General features: G+C 45.2%; 1 protein-coding gene across 4 annotated transcripts in view; it reads left to right on the top strand.

Moving 5' to 3' along the window:
• Nucleotides 1-23,683, top strand: part of LOC121319438 (solute carrier family 12 member 5-like) — a 98,920-nt gene that overhangs the window by 39,443 nt on the left and 35,794 nt on the right. Inside the window, exon 1 of one of the 4 annotated variants that reach the window (XM_041256879.1) lies at nucleotides 3,004-3,454. The exons of the other annotated variants lie outside the window; for them this stretch is intronic. Within the exon in view, the coding sequence (XP_041112813.1) occupies nucleotides 3,403-3,454 (52 nt within the window). The 5' untranslated portion in view covers nucleotides 3,004-3,402. Of the gene's footprint in view, nucleotides 1-3,003; nucleotides 3,455-23,683 lie in introns of those variants that run through there. 4 annotated transcript variants of the gene reach the window in all.

Below are 23,683 nucleotides of genomic sequence, written 5' to 3'. Positions count from 1 at the left end.
ATCGATGCGAGAGACAAGGACAGAAAATGACAGTTGTCTTGCTTCTCATCTGCTGAACTCTGCTCTTCAGAGTATGCTGTTCTCACGGTGCACAGGGTGCGTCCCGTGGTTTAATTGGTCACCTCACGCTGATAAGGAGAGGGTCAGGCTTTAATGTAAGGATCCATTAAAGAGCGACCAGGTTGTAAACAGATTCTTAAAGGTCTTGGTGACAGTTGTCGAGGGATACCTGTTTACTATATAATATAATTGACTTACAGTGCAGTGGGAAGCGTTTACGATGTGTTATAAAAATGAGTAATGTTTGTTATAATGCATTCGTTAAGCATTTCATTGTACTGTATTGTTGTGCTGCCTCAGGCGATCCCACCACCTTGTGTGATTTAAAGTTGTGTTTGTTTGCAAGTTTTGTTATTCTGCTGGCTCTAGACCCGGCACTGCTGTTTGTGCACTGAAGCACAGTGTCCAGAGTGGGCTCTTCCACTCCTGGTCTTTGTTCCAGCCTTGTTCTAAATGGTTTAACCAATTAAACCTTCATCCACACTCTGAATGTTGTTGATGATCTTATTTCACCTGTTAAACCTGGAGTGGAATCGCCCTCCAGGACCAGGGTTGGACACCCCTGCTATTGAATATTAGCCGTATTGAATTTGTCGCAGTAACGTTTGACGTTTTACCAGTAGGTGTCTGGCTAGCGTTATTGAGTTGTCAGACTCGTTCGTATATTACAAGTGGTAGAAATGTAACTGTTCTGGGTCGATGGGTTTGTATTGGCATTTCTCTACACAGCTGTGTAACTATAGACTTGCTGCACTGTCTGATTACTATTGATAGTGTATTACTGATTACTGACCTGGCTGACTGCAGAACTGGACTGCATGCCCTCTTTCATGCTGTAGCCCTACTGCACTGGGGCTCAGACACAGGTATCAGTTTAAAGCAGAGGCCTCGCTGCTGTGAAAAAGAACCTCAAACAAGGTCGAGATCTTTCTCTTTCCTTATTTTAATGCTTACATTCACTGATTACTTCGTCCTGAGCACAGCGAGACCCGAGCGTGGCGAGACCCGAGCACGACGAGACCTGAGCGCTGTGAGACCTGAGCGCTGTGAGACCTGAGCGCTGTGAGACCTGAGCACGAGACCTGAGCGCTGTGAGACCTGAGCGCTGTGAGACCTGAGCGCTGTGAGACCTGAGCGCTGTGAGACCTGAGCGCTATGAGACCTGAGCGCTGTGAGACCTGAGCACTGTGAGACCTGAGCGCTGTGAGACCTGAGCACGGCGAGACCTGAGTGCTGTGGGACCTGAGTGCTGTGAGACCTGAGCGCTGTGAGACCTGAGCACTGTGAGACCTGAGTGCGGTGAGACCTGAGCGCTGTGAGACCTGAGCGCAGCGAGACCCGAGCATACAAAATACCAAAAAAGGGGGTCAGCGATATAAAATGAGATTTAAAAATATCCATGCAGTGCAGTATGCAGCAACAGTAAGTCATGCTTTCCAATAGCAATGATATATGAATGCTGTCCGATAGCAGCTGTATGACAAGCTGATTCCACAGATGCTGTGTCTTGAAATGCATTGCTCTCCACAACCGACCCTTGCACACACATTCCAGAGCTTAAGCATCTATATGTTCTTTTGCAGTCACACACATTTAAAATACTCTTATGTATTACATGCAACCATCATGTCTGATCAGTGGTGTTCTGCTGCATGTCTGAATGCTCCATCGCATCACCGTGCATTATTCATGTTGTCACACTGATTGCGGTCTTCATGCTACCTGATACAGTTCTGTTGCAGGCAAGCTTGGCTTTTATTGACGTGTGCTGGGTCTGTCTGTGCTGTACTGTGTGTGTATGGGGCGGGGGGGGGGCTCTGTTTGCAGTCCTCATGGATCACAGTGACTGTACGAGATGCATTCTCTATCGATCCACAAGTAGGGTAATTGTAAACCAAAGAAACCACGCAAGTGTGAACACAAATGAGGTGGTGAAATACAAACTAAAGGTCTCCACAAACTGAATACGACGCGAAAAAAATCACACATGTGATAAAAATAGAGAATACTTACTAGCTCTTCAGAATACTTATTTCAGTAAAGGTAAATGAATCGTACACACCAGCGATAGCCAGTTCCCTGGAAATGGACTGCCAGCTGTTCTCCTCACTGCCGTGTCTTTATAATTTTTGTGTCCTTTATTGTGCAGCAGGTATTTTGATGCTGCAAGAATGATCTTTTCTTCCGCCATTGTTTATTGAAGAAGGCGCGCAAGGGAAGCTGTTCCTCATTGGTCAGTTCTCTAGCTGCCACGTGACAAAATCGCTAACATAGATGCCAATCCTATTTTTTCCCGCATCGCTTCAGTGTCGCCCATCTCATCACAGGCAGTGCAAACGGATCGTACAAATAAAAGAAATCTGTTTTTGTCGTGGTGCTGTGTGACATGTGCATCACATCCGGTGTGTAGAGGCCAAGACTAAGAATGAAAAAAGAACAGAAAACACTAGATTTATACTCTGTATATATATATATATAGTGTGTATACAGGAGGGTGTTCCACTATGGGCTAGATCCTCAAAGCTATTGACTCTAAATAGTCTAAAGCTGTTACTTATTTAACAGAATTAAAATTGTGTTTTCTTTTCTGTTTAGACAAAAGTATGAGCTAATGACAATTTGGAGTTTACTGCTCAGCGAATTAATAGATTAACATTGACAGGTCAATCAAAACACACGCAGCTGAAAACGAAAGGTGTTATGTCTTTTATGCTGCCTGTAATAAGCAAGTAATCAAACAACAACAAAATGGGAAAGAATGAGGATGAATATACAGCATCTCTATCCAGGAAACCCTACATTATACAAGACATATAGAGAGATGCTAGAGGAGCCCCCCCCCCCCCTCCTTCCATTGGCACTCAGAGAGATCGAGGAGAGGGAGAGGGAGAAAGAGAGAGAGAGCTGAGATAATACCTCCTGAATGCATGATGAATTCAGTTGTCAGGTTTGGACTGACTGGGGCTGGTTGTGGATGCTGAGTGTGTGTGAGACTGAGGTGTACTGAGGCGTTCCATCACTCCTGCTGCAACCACTCCATCTCTCCATCCTCCTCCTCCTCCTACACTCCAAAAGAGAGAGAGAGAGAGCGAGCGAAAGAGAGAGAGAGAGAGAGAAAAAAAACACGCACACAGTGAGACCTGTGAAGAAGAAGACGAAGAGAGAACAAGGAAACCTGGCTCCTTAAAGAAGCATAGAAAAAACGAAGACAACGAAAGAAGAAGCCGCTGGTGCTGATTCATTTTTATTTGAGGACATCTCCCTCAGGAGCAGACTCAGCACGCAGGACCTGACCCAGGCTCCTACTGGAACCAGCCAGCCAGGGAACAGCAGGGCAGGAGGATGCTCAACAACCTGACAGACTGCGAGGATGGGGATGGGGGACCCAACCAGGGTGAGTGACGGAATCTAGCTGAGGGCTGTTGCTGCTGCTGCTGCTGCTGCATGGGGTCTGTGACAGGAATAATAATAGGGTCTGCTACAGAAAAATAGGAAGATACTACACGAGGGATGCATGCAGTCAATGCAGTTCAGTACAGCACAGCTCATACAGAAAAAGAGATAGATAGTCAAATAGAGAGATAGATATTTAAAAGTATGCATTCTCAATGTATTATATGTGTGTGTGTGTGTGTGGGTCTGTGTGTATGTGTTCTGTAGGTAGTTTGATAGAGATTGATAGAAAAATAGTCAGTGCCACAGAGGTAAGACATATTTTAAAATGTTTCCTAATCCCTAGTAGCAGAATCTCAATCCTCGCCTATTGGCAGAGAATTGCTCTATATATATAACCTGCATTCTGAAATAGACAACACAGAAATTAATTAACAAATCAGATTACTGAACCATTATCACTGAATCTTATTTCCACTCTGATGTATTCATCTGCTGGGATCAAATCAAAAAGCGCTTGATGCGACTGGGCTTCATGTCTTGTGAATAGGAAGACGATGCACTGTTCTGTGTGTTTGCATGTGCCTGTATAGATACTGTGTGTGTGTGTGTGTGTGTGTGTGTGTGTGTGTGTGTGTGTGTGTGTGTGTGTGTGCGTGTCCATGCATGCTATTTCTGCTCAGGAGTCTCAGAGCTGGCGCACGCGGCCGTCCCCATGACTACAGCTCGAGAAGTGTATGATCACTGCAGGAATGTGCTGTCTTCCTTGCCTGTATGTGAAGAGGCAACAATGCCTTCTTGGTGTAGCATCCCAATGTGCAGGTTTTTAAAACAGGGACCACTATGCAGGTTTTTGTATTAAACTGATGTGAGTTAAATTATTTTATTGGTATTGTACTCTATTTGTACTGCATATGGAAAATAACCACTTACTGTACAAGAATATCTAAAAATCATTTTTTATGTACACTGCTGACATGAAGTAATTACTGTATGTAGGTCACAGTTGACTCAAAAACCCAGACTTATAGTTGTCCCCTTGGACTTGAGTTGGCAACCATCGCTGTATAATAAATAGTGCTGTAACTTTGTCCAAGGTGCTGAAATCAGCCAATCAGTTAGTGCTGTGCTAGGAAGGATATCTGCTATCCGGTGCTGATTTCCCATTAGATCTGCTCTGTGCCTGCAAATACAATAGGACTGCATGGAGCTCTCCATGGTGCTGAAATGCACGCACACTGCACAGCTCTTATCAGTTGACTCAGTTTGTATGTCTGTTTGATGCACTATTTTGGCTGGCTAGCTAGGTATTAACCTAATCCTTTTGCATTTGCACACCTCATGGAACAGTGTTTTTTGCTTTTTTTTTTTCGCGGTCTACCAATTTGTATGCTAAGCCCGGTGTACATCTGCAGTACGAGGGCAGCATTCGGAGATACCATTTGTAATGGTCTTGTTCTTACCTCAGAGATTAAAAGTCGTGACAGTGATGTTGCTGCAGAGACGTTTGGCTTTATGGCTTATCCTCTGCTCAGAGTCTCACAGTAAAAGCTTCAGCGAGTCCTTACAGTGCTACCAGAGCACACACTTAGGGGAAACCTTAGAAACATCCACACCATACAGCTTCTGAAGTGACTTGTAAAAAAATATAAACAGATATCCCAGTTGATTAATCTGATAAATGTTGGACATGGCAATGGCCCATTTCAAAATAAGCATGTACAGTAACTGCTTAATGCAGTGACTGATCATACAGTATCGCTGCATGCTGGAGAACATATGTCATGTTTGTCCTGCTGCACAGCCCTGGGGGGGGGGGGGGGGGGGGGGGGGTCATGCTATGAGTCCCCAGTGAGCAGCTCATTAATGCTGGCACTCGGGCTGAGCTAATCCAGCTGCAAGCAGGATTGGGTCACTCACATCTGCAGAAGAACTGCAGCATCCATGGACCCATGCTGAGTGGCTAATAGATTGTTTAAGCACCAACATCTAAAAAAAGATACCATAGATGATACCAGGTTTGAAATTTGGATGCATTCTTTGAAGTGGATTGATAGGTTAATGTGGAAAGGTAGATTGATTGATCTACCTCAAAATGGAAGTCCAGAGGATTCTGTTCCCTTTGAGACGACCTTCTTTCACTTCATACCTCTGTGGTGTGTGTGTGTGTGTGTGTGTGTGTGTGTGTGTGTGTGTGTGTGTGTGTGTGTGTGTGGTGAAGGTTGTGTTGTGTTCTGTTGTGAGTCAAACCCCCCTGTGAGGTTGTGTGGTGCTGTGTATATATATGTGTGTGTGCGTGTGTGTTTGTGCATGAGAGTGTGTGAGTGTGTGTGTGTGTGCTGTGTGTTTGGCATGTCTGAGGTGTGTGGTTCTGTGTGTCTGAGTTGGTGTGCGTGTGTGTGAGTACGTGTGTGCTGTGTGTGTGTGTGTGTGTGTGTGAGTGTGTGTTTGTGAGTGAGAGTGTGTGTGTGTGTGTGTGTGAGTGTGTGTGTGAGCGTGTGTGTGCGTTTGTGTTTTGCGTGCCGTATCGTGTGTGAGGGGTGTGATGCGTGTGTGTGTAGTGGTGTGTGTGCGTGGTGTGTTTGTGAACACTGAGGTGTGTGTGTGTGTGTGTGTTTGTGAGTGTGTGTGTGTGTGTGTCTGAGTGTGTGTGTGTGTGTGTATGAGTACGTGTGTGCTTGTATGTGTGTGCGTGTGTGTGTGTGTGTGTGTGTGTGTGAGTGTGTGTGTGTGTGAGTGAGTGTGAGAGTGTGTGTGTGTGTGTGTGTGTGTGAGCATGTGTGTGCGTGTGTGTTTGTGCGTGAGAGTGTGTGAGTGTGTGTGTGTCTGTGTGTGTGTATGTGTGTGTGTGTGTGTGTGTGTGTGTGTGTGTGTGTGTGTGTGTGTGTGTGTGTGTGTGTGTGTATGTGTGTGTGAGTGTGAGTATGTGTGTGTAGGTGTGTGTGAGTGTGTGTGTATATATGTGTGTGTGTGCGTGTGTTTGTGCGTGTGAGTTGTAGTGTGTGTCGTGAGTGTGTGGTGTGAGGTGTTGTGTGTATATATGTGTAAGTGGTGTGTGCAGTGTGTGTGCACGTTTGTGTGATGAGAGGGTGGCGTGAGTGTGTGTGTATGTGTGAATGGGTGTGTGTATGTGTGTGTGAGTGTGAGTGTGTGTGTTAGTGTGTGTGTGTGTGTGTGTGTGTGTGTGTGTGAGTTGTGTGTGTGTGTGTGTGTGTGTGTGCTTGTGTGTATCCCTGTGTGTGTGTGTGTGTGCATGTGTCTGTGTGTGTTTGAGTGCGTGTGTGTTTGCGTGAGTGTGTGTGTGTGTTTGTGCGTTTGTGTGTACCTACTGACTGGTGGGTGTTGTGTGAGGTGCACAGTGTGTGTCGTGCGTGTTTGTATGAGTGTGTGTGTATATATATGTGTGTGTGCGTGTGTGTTTGTGCATGAGAGTGTGTGAGTGTGTGTGTATGTGTGAATGTGTGTGTATGTATGTGTGTGTGAGTGTGTGTGTGTGTGTGTGTGTGTGTGTGCTGTGTGTGATGTGTGTGTGTTGTGTGTGTGTGTGTGGTGCTAAGGGTGTGTGTGTGTGTGTGTGTGTGTGTGTGCACAAGTGTGTGTGTGTGTGTGTGTGTGTAGGTGTGTGTGTGTTTCAAGGCTTTGACTGCATGAAATAGCACCGTTAATATCATCTGTTGAACTGTGTGCTCTGTCTGTTTCCTGACTTCATACTCAATGTAGGTGGGGAAAGGTTGCTCAGCTGACTTTGCATTAGAAGTCCTCTGGTTTTGTAATGAGCAGCCCCTCCTACCTGCTGCTTTGTGTTTGATTCAATCCTGCAGCTCTCTCTCCTCTGCGTATCCGTCCTTGGTGCTTTCACAAAGAGGTTCTGTTGTCCCCTTTGTTTGCAAGCTGACTTCTCAAAGCCGCAGTTTGCAGCAGCACTGGTCTGTTCATCGCAGTGGAATCCAGGGCAGAGGCAGCTCGAGAGGCTTTGAATTCCTCTGCGTTGGGGAAGGAGGGTGCTCCAAGACAGCTGCCTCACACCCCCAGGGCTCCAGCCACACACTCAATCACTAGCATCCCTGAATCCCCCTGGGCCTCTGTCTTGCTCTGCAAAGGCGTACTGTACACTTAGAATGATGTTTAGTTATGACTGACTGCGTCATGTCTTAATAACTGCCTGGGGAATTTTTTACAAGGGAATTTTTTTTTCTCTCGGACACCGAGAGCCTCAGTAGAAAATACCTTTGCAGACACGGAGCCCTGCCTGTTACAACAGACCCTCCGCTCTGAAACCTGGAAAACAGCAATGAATATTGAACCCGATAATCTTTCCACTGCAGCTCTCTCATACCTCAGCACCTTCTCTCCATTCCGGACTCTCAGTGGCTGCTTTAGTTCTTTTGCTCTCGTCGTTAACAAAGAAATCTGCATGGATTTCCATGGGGAAAAAATTCAGGTGGTGAAAGTAACAATTAGTGTATTTGTTTAGTGTGAAGCTTGCACAGGACGTGGTTTAGTAAATTTTATTGTAATACAATCAAATTGTCCAGACCAGATAAAAGAATCAATCAGATTAATTTAATATATATGTAATAGTCAAGGTCGTTGGTTTTGTGCCTGCACATGTATGCAGTGCACTAGTGAGACATACTGACATGCATTGTGCTTGCCCCCTGTATCCACTCCACTTCGGTATGAATCACGTGTTTTGAGGGGCTGTGTTTCCGAAGGGTTACAGGAGGTGTCAGTGCTTGACCATTCAGAGGTCAATCAATGCATTTCTTTGTATTTTCATTGCTGAGTCAGTTTGTGGAAGCTGCCTGTTCGACAGCAGACTGTGTCCAGCAGAGATCCAGGTCAGGGACCCTCAACCTCCAGACCCCAGAGACCTGGAGTCTGGAGGGGAATGGGGTCCCGAGCCTGCTCTATCTGGGGATAGCTGGACCAAGCCAAATAATGCATTCTCCATTCATTCTACTAAAGTACAGTGTAGTATAACCAAGGGTGTTAGCCTTGCTAGATTGGGTTACCAGTCTATACCATGCTGGTTACAAAGTGTGTCTTGTTCAGTATCTGATCACTCCCACAGGTTTGCAATGGGACAAACTGAATTGACATTGTTAAACAAACAGGCTGCCATGAAAGACGGAGTAGGTTTTTTTTTAGATTAAATGCTGGTTAAAGGCAAAAGAAAATAATAATTGTGTTTCTTAACAAGTTAATAATGCAGGGATTGTATTCATATAGTGTTACTTTGCGGCTGTGTGTAACAGCAGTGAACTGGGGGTTGGCATTGTCAATATGTGGTTGTTAAAATCTCTTAAATGTTAACAAAGCTAATCAATACATCAATGTATTGAGGCGGTCAAGGAGCAGCGATGGTTCTGCTGTGGTTGCTTCAGTCATTACCTCTTCGAGTTATTAAACTCACTGCAGGGCCACTTGTCTGCGAATCTTACCTTTAATCACACTTATTAAAATGACACTTGTAGGGGAGCAATGCTCAGAATCCAATGTGCCAGTTCATTTGAGCACGCAGCTGACTCTGCGTTACCCAGGAGGCTTACCTGAGCAGAGTCTGTATTCTAATAAGAATCAGCACCTGCTTCAGCAGATTCATTCTTGGTATTTCTTTGTAATTATTATTTTTTAAATGAAATTTCTTTTATCTTCAGGAGAGGTAAACCCTGTTCATTTGAAATGCTCTCCCTGCAAGCTCTCGTCCAGACTGCACAAACTAGGAAAGCACCGCATGGTTAAAGATTATTATACTATTCTCTCTCTGTACTAAAATAACAATAACAGCTGTTTCAGCTCAATAAGATGCTTTGACAAGAAATACTAGTTGTTGTTTTGTCATTTTGGTAATGCAGAAAATATTTCAGTTGTTTTAAAGGTTTCTAGTAGTGTTGTAACTCTGTACACATGTATTTACTAAGTAACTGCCATGTAAATACACAGTAATTAGAGACACTTCATGTAAAGTGTTCCCATATATATAGATAGATATATAACAGTGCATCTGTGCATTTCTGTAGGCTGCTATTTTTAACAGTACACTAGCATTTTGCAGGCTGTAGTTTCCTCTGCAGTTTGCTCAGGTACAGTCACGATTTCTATGTTTCATTTTGGTCAGTTGTACTTCCTTCTGTCTCTGCATCTCATTCTGGGGGAGGTTAATGAAGATGAAACTGGGCTCTGAGCTCATGCCAGCGTGTGCTCGCTCTCCAGCGCTGAGATTACCAGTCCACTATTATACACGCCGCTTTCTACAATCAATCAGAAGGATCTATACTTTGCATTGGCAGAAGGTTTTGTTGGGGATTATTAAGAAAAGTAACCGTGGTTACGAATGATTTTGTGCTCTGCAAACCCTGCTTGGTTTCCTAACGCTGGCGGTTCTTATGTGGAGTAACCTTTGAGGAAAGCAAGGTTATGCAGTATAGTACCCAGCATGTTCCATGGCATTGAGAAGTAATAACAAAAGCTCCTGCAATGTCTTTGAAACACGAGCAGGTCCTTTTCCCAGTAAAGTGCAGTGCGTGTAGTCAGCCCGGTCTACCGATGAAGCCTTAAATCCAGGGAGCTCTTTTCTATAAATTCTGCTGTGGTTATCAGTGGTTTACCAAAGCCAGGCATTCACTAGGATCTTACTTTGCTTTCAAACAGTAGCCTTGAATCCCCCTGATCCAATCGGTATGCACTCTAATCAGTTATAGCGGGATTTCTGCTTAATATATGGGTTATTGTTGAAGCTAATGTATGTGCTTGACCTTGAGTGCTGTGAGGTGATTACAGCATCTACAGGACTAAGTCAATGATGTCCTGCATGCCGTGTGTCTGCCTGGTGACGACATGCAAATGTAAAGGACTACGCCCTTCACAAAGCCACGCCAATCTGCTCAGTGTTCCATTAAAGAGGTTTGACCTTCATGATGACATAGCTGGCGTTCCATGCACAGAAACTGTAGTCCCTACTAGCATAGGTTGTTTGTAGGTGCAGGGCGGGGGGGCTCTAAACGCTCTAGCGTTCTAAAAACGGAACACAACAAAAATGCCTTTCTTTCATCTGTTGCAGAAATGCACTGAGATTGAAACACATTTTAACAGCTGAGCAGAGTAATATTAAAGGCCAGCCCTTTGCTATTCTTTAAATCCCTCACGCTGTCATCCCAGAGCACGGGAAACGTTATTGTGAGCTTTTTGTCTCTGCAAAGAAACTCACAAAACAGTCCCTCCATCGCTGTGCTGTCAAGACCTGCTGTTATTGCTCAGGGAGCCGGGGGTGTTGATGCAATTTCTAAAGCTGAGAATTGAGCTAAATTCTGGTGTGTGGCATTTCTATCGATCCATCCTTTCCAGGTGAATTGATGAATAGACAATGGGATTTCTACAGCCTCCTCTCAATGCTTACAGATGCTTTGTATCTACCTTTCTGTCAAGCAGGAAGAAATGGGTGGATTTCTTCTTTAAAATAATCAGCCAGTCTTCTTCAGTTAAGTTTTAATCAAAATAGTTTTATTCAGGAACAAAGTAAACCAACAGACAGTACAGAATGCAATCAGTGGCTCTTGTCACTGTGGCCGTCGGTCTAACCAGTGAGCTTTCTGGGAAGGGATGGAGCAGATTAACTTTCCTCAAAGCAGCTCTCTGCCTTCTCCAGCTTCCCTGAGGCTCCTCCTTCTCCCTAGGAGAAAGCACGGGGATTGCTGTCTACTTCCATCTCCTTTGGCAACAGCAATTTATCTATACAATCTTCCACCACACACACACTCACAAACTCATGAAACAAGCGTTATCAACAGAACCTATCAAATAATACATCGGGCGATATTGAAGAGCCCTCGTTAGAAATTCAATTGCTTCCTTGAGCAACCTCACAAAAACATCCAATATATTTCTGCATGTATTAAGACTCTTCTTGGCTCCTCTTTGTTCTCGTTTTAATGACACAAGGTGGTGGGGCTGCCGGGCTGCACTGGCTCAGTGGATTAGTCTAGTTTGCAGCTCTGCACAGCAGTTTAAAAAAAGGAGACTGGGAGATGGTGTGGTCTAGTGGTTAGAATTGAGGGATTGGGAGGCTGTGGTTAAGATCTTGGATTATTTGAGGGAGATGACAATAAATGGATGTCTCAAAGAACTGAAGCAAGTAATGGAAGATGATGCCACCTGGATATATTGAGTGGTACTACAATGGAGTGTACACAAACTGTGAGCTCAGGGGAGGGCATTGGTGTTGTTCTGACCCTGTCTGATTGGTTGCTATGAGCAGCCAATGAGGAGGCTGGAATGGCAGCAGGGGGACTCATGAAGGGCATTGCCTCTCTTCCTCGCTGCCTTGTTATAAACCATGCATAGCATCGCATTGATTACATTACCATGTAGTGGTGAGGATGATGAAATTGCACACAAGTTATTATATAAGGATCCCTCCTAATACCCACAGTAGGGTTTTAAAGGCTTGTTCGGATCCATACCCCCCTTGATGTGTTTCCAGTTGATTTACAGCTTTGCTAGATTGTGATTACAAGCTGTTTCTCCCTGGATCACACAGAGCAGACCCCATTTCTCTAACTCCCAAGGATGACAGGACACCGAGGACAGCTGTAAAGGAAGGATTACAGAGTGAGGGTACAGTGTGGCTTGTGGAGCACCACTTGAACCCAATGCACAGAACTCTGGCTTTGTACATTCAAACTGACTGACACATACACTATGGTAAAGTATGGGGTAGAATAGCAGAAGGGAGATATATTGGTTCCTGTGTCGCTAGAAGTGTATACCCCATGTACCACTGCAGATGCAGTGGAGGCGAGAGATGTAGTTCAGAGAGACAGAAAACTACATCTCCCAGAAGGCAATGGTCTAATGAGGCCAATTTGGGTATAACAAGTTAGTTAAATAGACAGCTGGTTACAATGAACTAATAAGGGCTGGTATAAAAGGCCAGTGCAAACAGCCCTTGGTGTGGTGTTAGCATGAGGTATGGTTATAAACATTGCTGAAGGAAACAAGGAGTTTTTGGTAGCGCAACTGGAAAGAAAGGTAAAACTAGAAATATATAACCTTTTGGTTAAGAAGGGGAGCAGGAATTAGCCCTCTTCTTTATTGATAGGGACTAAACGAGGGAAATCCCCCAGTCAAGGCAGAGCTCAGAGAGAGCTAGGTTTTTCTTTTGTTTGAATTTTGTACATGTTGTTTTTGCCTTGTTTGCATTTAAAGGGCCAGTTGACCTATTGCCTTGTTTTGGACTGAATAAATAAAACATGTATTTACTGCATATTACGTGTCAGTACTCTGCCTACAACCCAGAAACCCCAAAAATGACATAACTGCGTGAGGATAGCAGGCTCGCCACACTACCAAAAGGGGGTGCTATCTCACCACACACACACAGGAGATGCTCTGCTAGCACTCTTTAAAATCAGAGGCTTTTTAATCAGACTATGTAATAAATATTCTATGCATGTCAGACTACTCTTAGACATTAAATAAATAAATACGTTAGGAATCCTTGGACTACTGGGAGTAAAACCTTGATTATCCAAATTTGCATTTAAAAGCCCTATGTTATCCGAACAGCCCCCTACTATCCTGTCCCGTTGCGTGCAACTCTCTTACCCCACAACGTCACGGAGAAACTGCGTTAACCAGCTTGGTATCTTCTGGAGGTTTCCAGATACTGCCCTGTGAGCGCAAGGCCTGACCAGTACCCTTAGTAAACACACGCTCTTGATGCATTCTGAGGCCCCAGGTCCCTCTTGGGCAGAGGTTAAGGCTGTAGCAGAACCGATTCTAAATCAGCTTTGTTTTCTGACGCTGCCGCTGGATCCAGCTCACGTATCTCACTGAAAAAATCTGTTTGGCTTTTGTGAAGCCTGCTTTGAAGTCGTTAAAGCATGATTGAGGGATTTTAAAGGACTAACGGAACAAACATCACATTTTTCAGTTTGTGATCCCAGAATAAAAGGGTGCATTCAGGGAATTAGAAAGAAATCGTGAGCGATTCGCTTGGCTTGTAGCCTGCTCTTTCCTCTCGTCTGTCTGTCTGGCTCTTTTTTAACCACCTTATGTTTCCCTATCTTTTCTGATTGGTTTTCTTTGGCATGCTGCGCATGCTAGCTGCTCATTACAGCAGTGGCACACTTCTACCTTCTTCACAGGCTCAACAGGAGACATTCAAAGAAGGGTGGATCACAAGCATCAGTAAATACCACTGCCAGCACTGCTATAAAGCAAGACCATGTGAAACGGACAAAACAAAGGCTGAACATGCTAGCACAGAAATGTAAAAAAGATTTTCCACATTAAAACACGATGTAGTTGCAGTACGTTCTTGCATTGCACTGCAGCTTTAGCCCTTGTGTTCTTTTCAGCAGGAATTGTCATCCCTAACTCAGAAGAGCCGTGATGTATTGGGGAGCTGAGTGTGGGGTATGTGTCTCAACAGCCATCACAAAACTGTCTTTTCCAAGTCGCCATTCTGGGAATGCAATATAACTTGAGGACAGTCCAGCTGAACCCAGATGTGTGGACATCCACATCCAGAGTGCTCTGTGACGAAGCTATACCTGCTTGGGAACAGTTTCTTATTCGCCTTCATCCTGATTCAATCTGGATTGTTCTTGGTGGAGAAGGTAACTCAATAAGACCCCCCCCCCCCAACTGTAGTGAATATTGAACAGCACGTCTCGTCAGCTTTTGATCACAGCGCACTTCTGATTAGCATCTCATCACGGCACAGATAGCGCTGGAAATAAGCAAGCACAACAAACAGAGAGAAGCGAGTGAAGAATGTATACCTTTCCACTCTGCCCCAGACACTGCCCCACGAGAGCAGGTACAAGTGGAACCTTCCAATACTAGAAACAGTGTGTGTACTGCATTATCCATCTGTAACCTCTTTATGCATAATCTGTCTGTCTATATCCCTTATCTAGCAATGTACTGTATCCATCTCTTTCTCTGTTGATGCCCCAAGTGTTTATTTCTCTGTGGTGAGTTTGGATACAGGGAATACAGTATCATGATCGCAGAACAAGGATATTTAATACAGGGAATACAGTATCGTGATCGCAGAACAAGGATATTTAATACAGGGAATACAGTATCGTGATCGCAGAACAAGGATATTTAATATAGGGAATACAGTATCGTGATCGCAGAACAAGGATATTTAATACAGGGAATACAGTATCGTGATCGCAGAACAAGGATATTTAATACAGGGAATACAGTATCGTGATCGCAGAACAAGGATATTTAATACAGGGAATACAGTATCGTGATCGCAGAACAAGGATATTTAATACAGGGAATACAGTATCGTGATCACAGAGACACACACGGATATACTCGCAACACGGCAAAACACACACGTGAACACACGGACACACACACGCACGGATGCACACACACACGCACACACGGACGCACAGCCACAGGAGCTCACAGACATATGCAGTCATTCGTACACACACACATTTACAAACTGACACCCCGAGCAGACCTGCTCTCCATTCTAGTAGGGTTGTGCAATCTCAGCATTCTACACCCTTTCAATCATTACAGCAGACATGTTCTGCAGAGATCATCTTGCAGGGATAAACAAACTGTTGGTTAAGGTTGATCTGAGTTTAGTTCTTCACATCAACCAAGCAGACACATCCATGGCTTTCATCTTTCTTTAAAAATCAATGAAAGGATTTATTTTTTATGAATTTAGTTTTCTATTGACAGTATTTAAATGAAGCTGCTGTAAAATGGACAGTGGGGTCTAATCAGGCACATTTTTGAGTGATGTTTTTTTTCTTGTAAAAAAAGAAAAATGCCATCGGGAATCTAGTGAATAGTAGAATTCTGTCTATATTGTCTATGAAGGGTTAACCTGAAGGGCAGTTCACTTAAGTGGTGTAAAGTGCTTCAGTTAGCTGCATTTTTTTTTCATAGAACACCTCAAATCATCTGACCCTACCTGATGATTAGCTGTGTCAGTCAGCGCTATTTGTGAAGCCATCACTTGAAGTGATCAAAGCAGATGGAATGTTTTCGATGGCTAATGACTGCGAGTGAATCAAAAGCTCCTAGTGGGAGAGGATCACAATATCCATTGATGGAGTGGAGGATTCAGGACTGTTCAGGGAGGAGGGGGAGTGGAGGAGGCAGGACTGTTCAGGGAGGAGGGGGAGTGGAGGAGGCAGGACTGCTCAGGGAGGAGGGGGAGTGGAGGAGGCAGGACTGCTCAGGGAGGAGGGGGAGTGGAGGAGGCAGGACTGCTCAGGGAGGAGGGGGAGTGGAGAAGGCAGGACTGCTCAGGGAGGAGGGGGAGTGGAGGAGGCAGGACTGCTCAGGGAGGAGGGGGAGTGGAGAAGGCAGGACTGCTCAGGGAGGAGGGGGTGGAGAAGGCAGGACTGCTCAGGGAGGAGGGGGGTGGAGGAGGCAGGACTGTTCAGGGAGGAGGGGGAGTGGAGGAGACTAAATTGCTGCCAATTTAGTGCACTGCAAAAACGTGCGCTAACTTCATTAATAATACAGGGCCTTAGTGTGGAGAACTTGGAAAACATGCTTCCAAACAGGAAGCAAGGGCTTTAGGTTGGAGATATAGCCAAAGAATGCACAATACAAAGGACACAGCACATGGTGTCCGTCTGAGCTACCATTTTAGAGCTACGCAGCGCCAAGGAGCAAGTGGCAGGGTCTACAGACAAACTCCTTCAGAGATTATGGGCCATTCAGGCAATTAGATGTACAGCCTGGGGGATGTGCTGAAAAGGGAAGTGCTTTGATAAACTGGATGTCCTCCTCTGTCCTCTGAGTTTCCTAGATTTTTTCTTTGTAAAAAAGGGATAAACAATCACTGGATCCGAGTTAGACGCCAGAGTTTTCTTATAGCCTGCTTGTTTTTCTGAGAAATAAAACCGTACGCAGTAGAAACACTTGAGAAGGGAGCGACTCTGTTCTCTCTTTGTTGCAATAGCAGGCTTAAAAGCAATCTCCCAGGGAGAGTCGTCACAAATCAGAGGATCCTTGTCAAACGGCAGTATGTCATGATGATAATAACTTTGTATAGAAATATTTTCAACGCGGGGGACTGTATTAAAGGCAGTGAGTCTGGAGGATGGCTGCAGTGGCTGCGGTCGCTAGCATGTTGAGTTTCCAGTTTCTAGTATTTCCAGTTCTGTGCAGCACTTATCCCTTCGAGCGTGTGACAGGCAGCCAAGTCCCAACAGCGTGACATAACTCATTCGCCTTTGAGCCACACCAGCCAGAAATACCCAGATACAGATGATATGACACCACAAGAGAAAGCTATGGACACGCAGGATCGTTTCTTATTGCAGAATAACAGACGGTCAAAGAGCCTGTGAGCCCTGATGTAGCACAGCAAGGAGGAAGCCGAGGAGGGGGGATTCAAGCAGGAATAGTGCGCAGCTTCATCACCCCTGTAATCTCCTTGTTCTGACATTGGAATGGCGTGTACTTGTGTTTTTAACAGGTATCCCTTAGGGACTGTTGTATTTATTGCTTTTTCAGAATGTGTAGCTTGAACACTGGCAGACAACTAGAGCAGTGAGAGCAAGAATCACAAAGCAGCCTTCAGTTATCATTGTAAACGCACACAACATCGGATCACATCAATTGATCCCTAAGGCAACACCTCACTCCCGTACCACAGTTAAGGTCAGGATGTTGAAGGTACAAATGTACATGTTGTTTTATTTTATTTCAGGAAGGCTGTCAAGTAGAACATGCAAAATATAGTGGCACAAACCCCAGTCTTTTTCAGGGTTTCCAGTATGTACTGTAGAAACACCAACCTTACTGTTTCCTTGGTAACTGCCTCCTATTGGCAAGGTGCCAGCACGCTCAAGAGCTAGACATCTTGAAATGGTGACCAGGGCTCGACACTGCAAAAGATCAGTAATTCTGAAGTGACTGTGAACCCGGGAGCTGATTCTTGAGAGTTTGCCTATCATTTTAGATATGGCTGAGTTGCTGAAGCGTTCATGAGAGACTTTCTGCAGTGTCAGTTATCAGTGTGGTAAATAGGTGTCTTTGCCACACGCTGCTGAAAACTTGTTCATATTATTTTGAAGGGAAAGTGTATTAGGAGCAGTTAATGGCGCAGTTGTTTTGAATAATAATAATTAATAGCAATGCTTCTTACCAGTGTCTTGACCTCTTTCATGGTAAGAAAATTGTATTTGATGCTTGACATTCCTTGACCCATGAACCACTTGGTCATGTTGAAGCAATTCCCCTGCATAGGAGCCTGTTGTGGAGTCTTCCTGCACGCACACCTGCATGCTGTGCTCTATAGGAGTAACAGTACTGTAACCACACTCACAGCCGTGCTGAAAATGGTACTGCAGCAGCATTGACATACTGTGCAGTCGTTCATTTGAGACTCTAACCTAAGCATTCAGTTGCCTGGCACAGTTTGAAATCATGCACTGTATTGCAGCGACAGTATTTTTTATTGTAGGATTGAGAGTAGGACGCACAGAGCAGGTTGTGCAGCTGGAGAAGAGATTGTTAGTGAGAGGCAGAATCATTATGCTATGTAGGTCACTTTACAGGCGCAGAGTCTCTGTTAGGGAGGAGTGCAGTGATCTTGTCTGATTCTGCAGGGGGCCGCTGAAACATTGCTGTAATTGGCGTTAGGAGGCAGCGGCGTTCATAGCCCCGGCCTGCTGGGAGCCCCGAGTCCTCGCAGCGCTCCTCTAATCTGATCTGCCCGCTTCTTTTCCAAACAGGAATGTATTTATTTGAATGTACGAGCCACAGATGAGTTTGGTACACCCCACCGGAGACGAAAGCGCTGCTCTTATATAACGCAGCGGCGGCAGACGCTGACATTTCTTTTTAGATTATTTGAAGCGTTTATTTGAAGATTTCGTTTTCAGCAGAGAGCTCTCAAGGTAAAATGCTATCTCCTTTTTCAGAAGGGTCCCAAATGACTGCAGTGAAAGGCACAGGAAAGGCAAACAATGCACAGAGCTGACGTGCGATAGGAACAGGTTCCTAAAGAGCTGGAACTGACTGAAGAGCGAATGGAGTATAATGTAAAAGCAGAAACTGGTTAGCCCGGGGCCAGTCCTGTACACTGCCCCCTCACGTGTTCACAATTTCTGTGTGATATGATATCTGCTGTGGTTTCTGTCACAACTACTTATGGTTCTGAGGCGTTCACATGCACGTCTTCACAGCCCCCTATTTAATGACTGCACTCGCAAACACAGCTGACATAAAACAGGGAGGCTGGTGTTACTCTTAACATCTGCTAGACGCTCTGCGGCACCTCTCTGTGCTGGCAGTCCAGGGACCGGGCAGGGAGAGGGACAGGCTGGTCTGGGCACACACAGATAAAAGAGCTGTGGTGAGCGGAGGACCTGGAGGTGCCTGAGGGCTGAGAGTCTGGTGGTACTGACTAGGGGGCTGCAAGTCCTTTGCAGGTCAGTCTCCCCCCTCCCCACCCCTGGGTTATAAACACACGTCATTGCAGGTCTGAGCATCCCAAAACAAGTGCGCAGGACTGGAGACAGGCACACTTATTAACACAGAGGGGGTCGTGAGGGATAATTAGATTTCCCTGCCAGGAGTTACACCATTAGTACGGTCGAGCAGTTACAAATGTTTTGTCAGAGACGTGGATTAAAAAATAAAATAATAATTCTAAAGCTTTATAGCAAAGTCACAAAATGGCGGAAGTATGCTTTATCCCCCCCCCCTCCCTTTACTTGTTCCCTCCCGGAAGCTCTGCTTTGTACTTTGTGGCAGGCAGGCAGGCAGGCAAACAGGCTGTACCACAGCATTCAGATTCATTCAGCTAAAGCCTGGCTTTTTATTTTTGTTGCGCTTTTTGTTGGAATCGATTGAGAATAATCACCTAGGTGTGAATTACACAGACAGGGGGGCTGCAGTGCACAAGTTTGCAGGGTCTGATCATTCTAGATGAAGAGGGGGATGTGCTTGGTGCGACTGATTTCATTTCAATCTGTGTAAGGCAGCCACATGTAGAAGCAGTCAGCCCACTGTTCTGTGAGCTGTAAGTAACACCTCTGAGTTTGCTATTCTGGAAAGAGTTTCCTGTGTCTATGCAGAGTGCCTCTACGGTACACTGTCTGTGTGTTCAGTAAACAGTATGTGATTGCAGACACAGTAACAGGTTGAATATCAGCCCTTATCTTGAAGATTTTAGTTTCAGTGGCATTGATTGATTACAATGCAGTATTACAGGTTTTAACATGACAAATACAGATGCAATCCAAACACAGCTGTAGGGACCTGCATTTCAGTTTGTCATGACTTTGACTGCTTTTTCCAAGTTCAATTGTAACGTTTCAAAATAAATACAGTAAATCAGGCTCGATAAAGCTTGACAGCACTCAAACCCTTGACCCTGGCACAGAGTTGCAAAGTGCTTCTGTGTACATCCTCACTCCCATCTCGCTCCTTCACTCAAAGCATCTTTGGGCTTCTCTCTAATGTGCTCATGTGACCACACTGGAAACCGCAGCTACTCTGCCAGCCAGGCTATTATTGAAGATTAAACCGTCCTGCACGCTGAATGGGCCCAGGGGAAACCAGCTGCTACAGTAAGAAAGGAAGAGCGAATTAAACAGCCTCTTATTTTATTATGACCCGTGGTCAAAGGGTTGTAATTCTGAAGTCAACAGTTTTAATTGAATTGCACAGCGCCTGGCTCAGCTTTTAGAAAACCCACAGGATTGCCAGCGGGCAGAATGGAAACTCCACATATCTGAGAGGCCTGGGGTACAGAGTGTGGGGAATGGAAATGCCCTGTTGTCAAAGTACCTCTGTATTAGCCCTGCAGAGCAGGTTGGCAGCCGCCTGTGTGTGCCCAGCATTGCACTTTAAAGCTACGACAGGGAGATTGTATTTAACACATTTCTGCTATCCTTGTTTCTTATGGACTTTGAAAAGTATCATTGCTTTCACAATCTGCCAAGGAACTGCATTGTGTTGCTGTGTGCTGTTTTAACATTGTTGAGGCTGCAGGGGGCTGGGTGGGAGGAGGAGGGGAGGGGGGGTGTGTGACCGGGAGAATGGGCGCCACGCTCTGGAATGAGGTCTGAAGACAGAGGAAGAAATGCGTTTCCGTCAGTCACCCCAGGGACATGGCAAACAAGGCAGGAGAAAGAACGGACGCAAGAGTAGTGAGGAAACAATAAATCAAACGAAATCTAGAGCTCAAGACGAGGGGGAAAATTCCATGGCTTGGAAATAAAAACTCCTTCAGTGATTCCAGATGGACAAATAGTGTGGGCAAACCTACTCACTTGTAAGGTGTAATAGCTTACCTTCACAGTAATGGAGGGTTTTAGTGCAGAGGAACGACAATGCCGGAGAGCTGAGATATTGCATCCTGGAATGATAATAGCAATGATGATATTAATCCTGCTGGCCTTTCTAATCCGCTGTGCCTGGGCTGCGGCTGGACTCGGGGGGGCTCATTGAGATGAGCAGCACGTACAGCAGCCCCTCTGTTTGCAGGCGAACAGAAACCCTTTGCTGCATTCCCCAGACCAGCAGAGAACAGCGGTCCTACCCCTCTCACAGCTGCACGGGCTGAGATAACATTGAGATTCATTCCTGTTCTTTCCTAAGCTGCTCGGAACAGTAGAACAGCCGTACCTGTCAGGCTGAGGTTTAGTGCAGTGTCCCCTGCTGTGAAAAAAAACGAGCCAGTGATTCGACGAGGCTGCGCAGCTCCCTGAGCAACTCAGGGGTCCCAAGTGAAGGGTGCAGCTGGAATATTAAGTGGGTTACCACACTTTCAGAGCAGGGATACATGTTTGCCAAAGAGGTTTGCTGTCATACAGGCAACTGATCAGCAGTTTCCAGGATTAGTAGAACTAATCAAACACTTTTGCACTTGGACCCTAGTCTGTAGCTAAGCATGTATGGGGGACCAGAATAGCCAGGGATTGTGAGGGCTGACAGGTTGATGTTTGAGGGCAGGAGTCTTGCTGTCTCCCTCTCTGTACTGTAGGAGAAGGGAAAGCCACACACTAATGTAATTTGATATGTGTTTGCATTTCTGCAGTCGTTCCACGTACTCCCCACTGGCAGCAAAACCAAGTATTGATGCAGGTCCCTTGCTTGTGTTATCCACACTGTGCATTAACAGCGTGCCTCAGTCTCTCCTGTAGGTCCACTGTCTTTTAGATCATCAATCGAGGGTCTGTTATATGATAATGCGCAGGACAGACAAACACAATTCATATAAAGCTGCTAAAAAAGAGGTGTGTACACATGTTGCAATCCTCTTTGTTTAATTGCTTGCTCAAACTGTTGATTCAACTGTTCAAGTAATCAATTCTCATTCTGTAGCCAGAAACTGGTAGGGGTTCACTGTGTGCAAAACTCTATACTTGGCAGAGCATTTCATTGATTAAGGATATATATGCAGGACACCCCCTGTGAGCATGTAGACTCATCTGCAAAGAGGTGGGAGGGCTGCCATTCAACTTGAGGTGCAGAAGGTTGAGCATTCTTAAACACTCCTGGCTGAATAATAATTATAATATATTTTAGGATTTCTTTCATTCATTTTACAACAACGCACAATGCATGCCCATGTCCAAATCCATTATCAGACCAAACACAGATCCATTGTCAGCTGGGTTTTTTTACTGTCAGGCATCAAGACTTAAACACTAGCATCCCTGGCTCCCAGTCCAGTCCGCAGCTCTTTAAGCCACTGTGTTACCCTCCCATCCGAGCCCTCAGTTTTGAATATATCTGTGAATAATACAAAACACTAAAGAACACTGCATTTCAGTTCCTTAGCACTAGCAGGGGAAGAATACAAGGCAATGCAGTATTTATCTCACGCCACTGAAAAGAACTGAGCCACCCCATGTAGGCAGGTCAGAGAAATAGGTTTTTAGTCTAGTTCAGGAGAGCCTGAGGGAATCAGACTGGTAGATGCAAAATATTCAGGCAATGATCTTCACAATCTGGGTTGTTAATGAATCACTAGGCTATTCCTCTCCGTCCTTATGTATAAACTGTCTGTCCAAACCCTGTGTGCTAATCAAGCACTGGCACACTGCATGTCAGTCCTGTAGCTCGAAGCAGCCTCCTATCCCAGGGTCCCATAGGAGAGGGGCAGAGAGCTTGAGATGTTTCTGATGGTCTCCTTGACCCCCCTGCCCTCTCCTAATCCATGAGGACGTTGTGAAAGGAATGTAGAGAGCTGTACCTGCTGGCACCTGGAACGCATCTGTCAAACAGCTCGCTCATTAACCCTTTGCTGCCTGAAGCAATGTTGGTGGACTATTAATAAGACCATCACATTCCTTTGTATAACCATATCCCCTTCGTGGGTCTCAGGCTAGCTGACGAAAGCCTATTACAAAACCTGCAACATATTAACATCAATCAAACAGTAGGGGCTCCTCACATTACCCTTCAGAATTCTCCCCGGTTTTGTAGGATTGCCAGTTTCGTTTCCTTTGCATACTGGAGTTGAAGGCTTTGATTAATGGGGCGCAATGTTCTCCTGGCTCTACCCTTCCTGTATGACGCAGGTTCAGGTACAGTGATCGTGTGGACCGGGTCTGTCTGACTGTGTGTCCTTCAGTGTGTGCTCGGGGAGCTGCAGTGCTGGTAACAGCCTACAGTTGATGGTAATTAATGTGTACAGGACTCGTTTTTTCGGACGCCGTGTAATAAAGGTCACATTAATAAGCCATGACTGTGCTGTACATCATTTCATTAGCCCATCTGACGTGCATGTTGTATCGCTCACAGCTCACAGGTAATGTTTTCATCCTTGCAGCATTAACCCCTGCAGTCCTCTATACCAGCTGTGTCCAAGACGCCTGTACAAATAAATCAAATCAACTGCCATCCCGTAGTTACTATTGCTTATTAGCACCTTTCACAATTAGCTCCAGCTACTGACCATGTCAGAATGCACAAACAGTTCACATGCTCATAATCTTCTGCAATACTAACGAATACACAGCGATGACACGTGGAAGACAGAGTCGTAATGATTGGCTGTTCAGTCTCCTTAAAGAGTCACAGTTCAAGATTTCTCATCTCTCTTTAAGCCTTCTCGTAGGCAGGGTTTGAGAGCTTCATATTCAAAGGCAAACCTGAACGAAAAAGGGGATAAAAACTGAACCGCTGTACCGGATGAATAGAAATGGGTTCTAAAAATAGGTGGTGCTTTGACCAAAAGTCCTTGTCAGGGAAGCGCCCGCGGAGA

The sequence above is a fragment of the Polyodon spathula genome, chromosome 8 (assembly GCF_017654505.1).
Source record: "Polyodon spathula isolate WHYD16114869_AA chromosome 8, ASM1765450v1, whole genome shotgun sequence".
NCBI lineage: Eukaryota > Metazoa > Chordata > Actinopteri > Acipenseriformes > Polyodontidae > Polyodon > Polyodon spathula.
This window is presented reverse-complemented; position numbering and strand designations above follow the sequence as displayed.